Source organism: Triticum aestivum, chromosome 1D (assembly GCF_018294505.1).
Source record: "Triticum aestivum cultivar Chinese Spring chromosome 1D, IWGSC CS RefSeq v2.1, whole genome shotgun sequence".
NCBI classification, from domain to species: Eukaryota; Viridiplantae; Streptophyta; class Magnoliopsida; order Poales; family Poaceae; genus Triticum; species Triticum aestivum.
In genome coordinates, this window is record NC_057796.1 from 407,922,042 (window position 1) to 407,931,639 (window position 9,598).

Genomic DNA, 9,598 nt, shown 5'->3' on the forward strand with positions numbered 1-9,598 from the left:
AGGGGAGGGTCCGACAGAAAAAAGAAGGATGCGTCGTAGGGTGGGGTTTTTATGTTGGGACCACATGTTGGCGATAACATGGTAGATAGTCATGATAAATACATTTCTCCCTGACACATGGGCTACATTTAGGGGAGCCCGAACTATCCAAGAAGTTGGATTTTGAGAAGCCCATTAGATGCATGTTTGATGTCTGAACACGCTCGAACGTATAAGAGAGAAATGAGCTTCAACTTTGATTACGACCTTAATTATTTGTTTGATTACGACCTTAATTATTTGTTTGATTTATTTATATGTATAGTAGTCTGTAGCAACACTCGCACGTTCTGCTAGTAAGTACTCCCTACATTCGGAATATTCATTTCTCCAACAGGTATTTTAGGACGGAGGGAGTAGTAGAGATGAGATATAATGGCACCGATAGAGAATTCGTGCACGCGCAAGGAATTTGGTGGGCGAAACGGACGTGCACCTCGGCTCGGGGCACCAGCGGAGACCACGTACCGAACCGCAAAGCCAAACGATACCAGACCGCTGATCCAGCCGCGCGTCCCACAGAAAATCATGCCCAGTTGCCCACAGTAACACACATCCGTCGCTCTCCCACCAAACACCAACCATGGAGGTAGCAAAAGGAGGCACGAGAAAAAAACCATCTATTCTACTACACACCGGATAAGAGGAAGCAAGGTATGATACAATCTAAATCGATCTTCTAAAAGTAGAATCTGAATCCATGCACGCCGTGTTACGATCTGAAAATCGCAAAAAAAAAAAGTGTTACGATCTGAATACACAGTGTGGATGCGACCTGAAGCAAATCACAGTAGTACCAGCATTAGCTAGAGGGAAGTGGTTTGGCTATGCTTGACATCTCCGGCGGGCTTAGTCAACCACGCCAGCGCAGCCCAGAGGTTTGCAGGGGCCCTTGAAACGAAATCAGCAGCAGCACCTGGTATCTCCCAGAGGTCGGTGAGCCCTGCGCAAAAACAGAGTAATCAGACACCACCTGTTTTTCTGCTGTCTGTGAAATGAAATGAACATCACAACTCCCCTCTTTGTATCCTACTGCCTCCATTCCTAAATATAAGTATTCGTAGAGATTTCACGATAAACTTCATATGAAACAAAATGAGTGAATCTATAACCTAAAATGCATCTATGTACATTCGTACGTGGTCTCTAGTGAAATCTCTACAAAGACTTATTCAAAAACGGGGTATTTCTCATGCCATCTAGGTTGGTTGAGCTGTGGCAAATGATTTGATACCAAGGTTAGCGCAAATGAACATCAAACATGGTGATAATCCCATGGATGTCACCACTACTGATCCACTACACCAGTGGGCAGTACATTTTAGAATTCAGAAGAAGCAGCCGAAGAAGTTCAGTCTGCCTGCCCTGCTGCGTCTCCGACCCCACTCACCTACCACCAACCGCTCCCATCGGCTTTCTTCCGTTCCTCCACCGTATAAAGTCACCGAGGTCCGAGAGCACCACCAGCTCCACCACCGTCTCCACCAACCCAGAGCAGAGTCGCGGCAGGCACAATGGACGCGGCGTCGCTGCTCCCGTTCGCCATCGCGCTGGTGGCGATCCCGATCTCGCTGGCGCTGCTGGACCGGCTGCGGCTGGGCCGGCTGCCGCCGGGCCCGCGCCCGTGGCCGGTGGTGGGCAACCTGCGGCAGATCAAGCCGGTGCGGTGCCGCTGCTTCCAGGAGTGGGCGGAGCGGTACGGGCCCATCATCTCCGTCTGGTTCGGCTCCTCGCTCACCGTCGTCGTCTCCACCTCCGAGCTGGCCAAGGAGGTGCTCAAGGAGCACGACCAGCAGCTCGCCGACCGGCCCCGCAACCGCTCCACCCAGCGCTTCAGCCGCAACGGCCAGGACCTCATCTGGGCCGACTACGGCCCGCACTACATCAAGGTGCGCAAGCTCTGCAACCTCGAGCTCTTCACCCAGAAGCGCCTCGAGGCGCTGCGCTCCATCCGCGAGGACGAGGTCACCGCCATGGTCGAGTCCGTCCACCGCGCCGCCGCCGGCCCCGGTAAGCTGCCATCCCAGATCGCACGCCCCTCTTATTTTCTTTTTCTTTTCTTTCCCCTTTTTCGCCCACCGCACATTTCGGAGACAGACAGTGTGCGCGCGTGCGTGCCATTTCGGAGTAAGCGGGGGTGGTTGCTGCAAAATACAGGGAGGGAGGTATCTTCTGTTAGGCGAGTGGACGTGGTGTCCTCGTGTTTGGTGGGTTTGGTCGACCAATTGCTCTGTCGTGTTGACGGTGCCGACGATGCGTAGCCGTTCCAAAATGCCAGGCCTCCGTCGGTCGTTTCGTATTGATCTTGATTGTTTTCGGTGCCAAATTTGCAATGGATCGCAGGAACAATGAGTCTTGGCCGATTTGGTGGTACAGTAAACGGAGCTGATCTGTTGAAATGCCTCCTGTTGGGTGGCCACATGACAAGCACGTTGCTAGAGTACTGAACCGTTAATTGACGTATAGAATAAATAAACGTAAAATGCAGTGGCACCAATAAATCATCATTGGTCAGCTCTGATGTGATGAGGGGCCTTGAGTTTGTTTTATTATTCCGCAGACTGGATCTCAACACGATCATGGTGGTTGCAAGTTGTACAAGTAGGCTTCGCTTCACATGAGGCTTAGTACACATGGGGGTAGTAATAGTAATCTCGATTCGGTATGCCATTTAAGCTTCAGATTAAGACAATTAGCTGCTTTCTGCATTACTGTTAGTTCAGATAATTCGACGCTCACATATAGGCCATGACGCTACTCGATTCTTTTATTCGTAAAACAGTTTGTCTTATTGTGTACTAGCGCCGAGCGGAGGATCTGGTACCTGAAAAACTGTATGACATTTTGGCCTCCCTGTCAGTCAGTGTTATGATAAGCACACTCCTTGTGGTAATGAGCCATTTTTAATGACACTGCTATTTAAGGCGCAAGCATTGTCTTGTGTCACAATACCTGTTTGGCCAAGCCAGAAATCTTGACTTGACTGTCATGGCCACACAAATCATATATATGGAGTGCTATTTTTATCTTATCTTTTAATCTCACCAATGTTATGAATGTAGCTCCATACTGGTACAGAACTGATGTAGTTTAGTTGCACAGTTTGGGATAAATTTATATGTTGTGGGTTTAGGAGCAGCTTACCTTGTACTGTTTGGCAATAATACCCATGTTTTATCTGCCCAAAAATCTTAGCTTGATGTCCGACAAACTGAGCTTTTGTTCATGGCAATGGACCTATACTAGTATACCTACTAAAACAGATCAGATTGATGATAGTTTCAGGTGTGACTTTGACTGCAATTAGTATAGGCTTTAGTCCTTAGGCAGTCTTACTACAGCATTTGAGTTATTGGTATTTGATTGAGAGACGTTAGTCCAGGCCGTTATTTCATTGAGTTAACTGGTATCACAAGTCCAATATTGGGAGTCCAAGATGTGAAATGTTTATCAAGGCTCTAGCACACTGAAATGGCAAGGAATGTTTGTTCAGTAAGCAAAGTGGAATGCGGGTTTGCATCAAACATAAAAAAGTGGCAACACATCCTTACTATTACATCTCATTGATGGTCTCTGGTCAGTGCTCAGTGGCACACACACGAATTAAAACTTGTTTTCACTTATTGTACTGCGCATTATGCTCCAAATTCATGGTGTCTCATCAGGAATATGCTAGACTAATTACATGCCATTTCATGCTTCCCTCCTTTGCCTCAACCCTATTATTTCAATCTTTTTAGGAATATTTCAACTTATTTTTCACCCTTCTCTTTCTTCGAAATACATCTGGCATCACATTTAATTTCATATTCAGTGTGTGTTTTAGTATTAATGTAGCAAATTCATGCGAATGTATAGTCTTGTAGCGGTAGCCTTCTCTCTATAACATGTTGATTTACTATAGGAACATATGCTAGCATATATCCAGAAGAAGAAGAAACATACAAGTTTTACTTTATTTTCATGGGACATTCTTTGTCAGTGAACACCAACAACTGTGCCTGGTGTGTGGGTTTGCTTGTGTTCAACTGAATATCCACATGGATTCTTTGCGCCGATGTTTAGGTTTTTTCGGTTGTTGTGGAAAACATTAGGTTTTTGGTATAATTTAGCAAAACATTTATTGTTCTATCTTTTGGCTGTCACTGTTAATTCATCAGCCAGCCTCACAAAATGGAAACATGGCATACACAATGTAACAGTTTATATTACCTAATCACTTTAAAGTTTAAACCATAAACCAACTTGTCCTCTTTCCCGACAGTATTAACTATTGAGTTGTAAATTAACTATTTGTATGTTTTTTCAGGTAATGAAGGAAAGCCATTGGTAGTGAGGAATCACCTTGCTATGGTGTCCTTCAACAATATAACAAGGCTAGCTTTTGGGAAGCGGTTCATGAATGCAAATGGTGACATTGACGAAGAAGGGCAGGAGTTCAAGATTATTGTCAACAATGGTATCAAAATTGGTGCATCTCTCTCTGTTGCTGAATACATTTGGTACTTGAGATGGCTGTGTCCACTTAATGAGGAGCTTTACAAGACCCACAATGAGAGGAGGGATCGTCTGACCAAGAAGATCATTGAAGAGCATGCACAGGCCCTCCAGGAGAGAGGTGCCAAACAGCACTTTGTGGATGCACTGTTCACTCTCAGAGAGAAGTATGACCTTAGTGATGACACAGTTTTCGGACTTCTATGGGTATGTAGGATGCCCCTTTATAAATAAGTAATTTATCTTCTTATATTCCCTTCTGTTTGTTTCAAATGAGATCCCCTGCTAATTTTTAATGTCGAATGGGATAGCAATGTCTTCGTAGTTCTTCCATTCTTCTCACAAATGCCACATAGCTTTTATTAAATCTATTGATATATGGATCAAGAGAAATCACATTAAATTTAGTTAGATTCAGTAGATCAATTTAGGTGAGGTGCCACTATCTCAAGGTTGGTGTAAGATGCTGGGATTGGAAAATGTATGTTTACTTTCGAGTTGGAAATTAGGTAGTGCTTTATTGTACAATTATTCAACTACCAAAAATGCTTTGCAAGAGTTTGTAGGCTACTCAGCTATTTATTAATTTTTGTCATTGGACGCCTCTTCATATTTCTATCTTTCACATGCCAATAAACTTGTTCATACCGGCAAATCAATACCATAGAAGTCCTGATAGAAGTACACAATATATGCTATTTACTGAACTTCAAGCCTGATAATCTCATTTGGCTTTTTAGACGTTCTTAGCTCTTACCAAATACCATCCCTTTCTTATGTCCAGGACATGATCACCGCCGGAATGGACACGACAGTCATATCAGTCGAGTGGGCCATGGCAGAGCTGGTGAGGAACCCCAGGGTGCAGAAGAAGCTGCAGGAGGAGCTGGACAGCGTGGTCGGCCGCGATCGCGTCATGTCCGAGACCGACTTCCCGAACCTGCCCTACCTGATGGCCGTCGTGAAGGAGTCCCTCCGCCTGCACCCGCCGACGCCGCTCATGCTGCCCCACAAGGCCAGCGCGAGCGTCAAGGTCGGCGGCTACAGCATCCCCAAGGGCGCCAACGTGATGGTGAACGTGTGGGCGGTGGCCCGGGACCCCAAGGTGTGGAGCAGCCCGCTGGAGTTCCGGCCGGAGCGGTTCCTGGAGGAGAGCATCGACATCAAGGGCAGCGACTTCAGGGTGCTGCCCTTCGGCGCGGGCCGGAGGGTGTGCCCCGGCGCGCAGCTCGGGATCAACCTCGTCGCCTCCATGATCGGGCACATGCTGCACCACTTCGAGTGGTCTCTGCCGGAGGGCGCCAGGCCGGAGGACATCAGCATGATGGAGTCCCCCGGGCTCGTCACCTTCATGGGCACGCCGCTGCAGGCCGTCGCCACGCCGCGCCTGGAGAATGAGGAGCTGTACAAGAGGGTCCCGGTTGAGATCTGAGCTGCTTGGAGTGTTGCCCCGCTCGCTGCTTTCAGCTAGGTGCTGGATGGAGCTCGTGTTGTTGTAAATCGTGAGGTGTTTGACTGCCTTTTGAATGGATCTCATAAAGCGACGACGGCAGATCGCAGATCGTTTCTCCCTTTATTATTAGGTTTTCGTTCGATATAGTTTTGTTTTTCTGTTAATAACAGTTTAACACAGCAAATCATTCTAGACAATGTATTTCTCCACATAATATATCTTGTTCTGGACTGAAATTCGGCACCGATCGCACGTTAAGGCCTTGGTAAGAAGCTTTGGAAACCTGAGGTATGTTTTGTTGTTCATGGGCCCATTCATTTCAGTTTTGTTTTCTTCTCTCACGGCAATGTTTATCGGTATCCCCTAAGGGTGTGTTTGGTTTGAGAATCAAGTGTAATGAATGTTAAAATAGGTCTAGCGTGTCACGTGCATGTACTTTGTACTTATATAATTGTATGTGCTGCTCCACGGAAAACCTTAAACCCTATTCTCAAACTTGGTATTAGAGCCTACCCTACCCTAGCCGCCGCCGCCTCTCCTCCTTCCGCCGCCGCCACCGCAGTACTTTTTCGCGGCCGCCGCGATGTCCACCTCCCCGGCCGTGACGTCCACCACCTCCTCCGTGCTCACCCTCACCATCTCCGCCCCGGTCATCGCTCCACCCACGGCGTCGGCTCCCATCCCCGTCCTTCTGCCCATCGCGGTCTCTCTGGACCGCAGCAATTTCATGCTCTGGAGGGCTCTCACCCTCCCCAACTTCGCCGGAGTTCGCCTCCACGGTTTCCTCGATGGCTCGGCCAGGGCATCGGCACCGACCGTGACGACAGGCACCGGTGACGCTGCTCGCACCGTGTCCAATCCCGAGTACGAGCAGTGGTGGACTCTTGATCAGAAGGTCCTCGGGCATCTCCTCGGTTCGATGAACGTCGAGATCTCCGCGCAGCTGATTGGCTGCAGGTCGGCGGCCGCAGCTTGGGCGGCCGTGCACACCATGTTCGCCGCCGAGAACAGCGCCAGCGTGCGTAATCTCCGGCGCCAGATCCAGGCGCTGAGGAAAGGAGACAAACCCGTCGGCGAGTACATGCAGAAGGTGAAGGCCCTCGCTGACTCGATGGCCCCCGCCGGCTCTCCTCTTCACGATGATGAGATCATTGACTACATGCTGACCGAGCTCGGCTCGGCGTTTAACCCTACACTATTAGGGAAAAGCCTAGCAGTAGCGCGGGAGGCAGCGCTACTGGTACGACGCTACAGCTAAAGGTTAGCAGTAGCGTGGGTTAACCCACGCTACTGCTATATCCACTTAGTAGTGCGCTTCCTGGAAAGGGCGCTACTGGTAATTACAAGTAGCGCTTCTCTCAGCCCGCGCTACTACTATTATTCCGTATTATATTTCTTTTTTATTTCATGTTGTATTCATACACCTTTATACAAGTTTTCATACAACAGCAATTTAGAGATTGTTTTTACATCATAATGAGTTATTACATCACTGGATGAAAGAAGCGTGGACTAGTTTCAAGTGGATGGACATCCACTTGAAACTAATCTGCGGATCTTTCACCCAATGATATAATAAATATCATCATCATCATCGTATCATTAACAACTTATCATCACAATACATCATTGTCATATAACACCTCCTCATGATCATCGCTTTCATCAATTAGACATCACATAGCAAGTTGGTCACTACTCATAATCGCAACTCATCATCATCATCAACTCTAACACATTGTACCACATAATAAATATTGTACCTAGGACCTACTTCTCTCTCATAGGACCTACTACCTTCTCTTAGGTAAAAAAGTATAAAACAAGATAGCCCCTGACTCTCCATTATGGAGAATGGAGATTATCCTGTCTCCAATTCTTGCCTTTCGCACAATGTTGCTTCCAAGAACCTCCCTACGACTGACCATACATTTTTCCATTCTTTGATTATCATGTCTTCACCGGTTTTAGAAATCCAATATGAACAGGTGTGATTCGTAGGATGACCTGGCTGTATGTTCAAAACATCAAGGCGACCATTTTGATACATCAGATGAGGCACACAATCCTTCGGGATTTTCTGTTGAAAAACATAGTAATAACTACGTAGTTAGCAATGTAGTTAAGTTTTAAAAGAATTTATGCGAAAGATGCACGGATGTCGTAATAGTAAAAAATCTTACCATGGCATCCATGAATGTTACCGTAGTTCAACACATGCACTAGTGGCACGTATTGACCATAATGTGGAGGAGTTTGATAATAGATATTGTAATCCTCAAGATCAGTACAAAACGCGATCAGATGATTTTTCTCCTGGTAAGTTAACTCAAAGCCATCGGTGTAGTAGGTTCTGCCTACCATCTTCCGCACATTGTTTGAAGAATGAAAATAAGCTGTCAATGGAAATAAGCTGTCAACTATTTTGAAATAAACAATATGAATTAGTTAATAACTATGTTTGAGAAACTCATATAGCGGTAGAATTGGAAGCGTATCAACAAGGACCCAAATGTCCATCTTGTCTTGGTCGATGTCAGGATCACCAAGATCCATGGCGACAAGCATATCCTCATAAAAACCATACATCTTGCAAAGTGCTTCCCAATTTGTGCAACCAAAATGGGTTACGCTCTCAGAATTGTACAGATTTATTTCAAAATCCATACCATGATGGGTCCTTAGATGAATTTTCTTTGTTTTGAAATTTTCATGGTCTTCAAAATCCATCCTCTCCAAGACATAGCGTCTTGCATGGCATGGGATAAGCTACTCGAATTGTAAAAGATGAAAATTACACGTTGAAATAGTTGAAGTCGTGCTTAATTACGAAAAAAACGCTTGTCGTCGTTGCGTACCGTTTCAACATCGAAGGTCCCCTGGAGCTTAATGCTGAAGCGCCGACCTTCGTCCAGGTGAGGCCTGTCGCATAGACCCCGGTCGTCGTTGCACCAGTCGCACTCCCCCGGGAGACTTTCGTCATCCGATAACGACATTTCCTAGGTTCATAATTCAAAGATTAAACTTGTACAATTCAATATATGTACTACAAAAACTAAATTAGATCATTATTATTCATCACGGGTTGACTATCGGTCTGTCGAGTCTTTTTCTTGACTCGCGTGGTGTATACATTCGACCGTTGGTGATGATCGCTCCTCCTTTCGTCCCCGAGTGCATTACACCAAAATGTCTAGCACACGGGAACGAAGGAGAAGTGACCCCCACGACAACAGTCGGGATTCTTCGTCCTCTCATATATAGTGGAGACTCTCCCTCACTGATTCCTCTCTGACATTTGCGACCGTCGGTGATGGTCATTCCTCCCTTCCTCCCCGTGGATTACCAAAAGGTCTATCACGAGAAAGAAGAGGAGGAACGACCCCCACGACAACACTCGGGATTCTTCTTCTCTCATATATGGTGCAGACTTTGTCCCTCACCCATTTGTTGACTTTCATGTATGGAGCCTCGACAGACTTAAAGTCAACCCAAAATGTTGTTTAATTATCTTTCTAGAAAATCCAGGCCACTCGATATTTCCTACATATTCTAGCACAAGTCATGCCAAAATTCACGGAAAAATCTGGCATGACCTTTGCTAAAAAA

The 9,598-nt window shown here is 46.4% G+C and overlaps 1 protein-coding gene across 1 annotated transcript; it reads left to right on the plus strand.

Moving 5' to 3' along the window:
* The first annotated feature begins 1,448 nt into the window (after window positions 1–1,448).
* On the plus strand, window positions 1,449–6,280 carry LOC123182452 (cytochrome P450 98A1). Its single transcript, XM_044595012.1, has 3 exons — window positions 1,449–2,049; window positions 4,349–4,743; window positions 5,321–6,280. The coding sequence occupies exons 1-3, from the start codon at window positions 1,554–1,556 to the stop codon at window positions 5,966–5,968; spliced, it is 1,539 nt and encodes a 512-aa protein (XP_044450947.1). The 5' UTR covers window positions 1,449–1,553; the 3' UTR covers window positions 5,969–6,280.
* The last annotated feature ends 3,318 nt before the right edge of the window (window positions 6,281–9,598 follow it).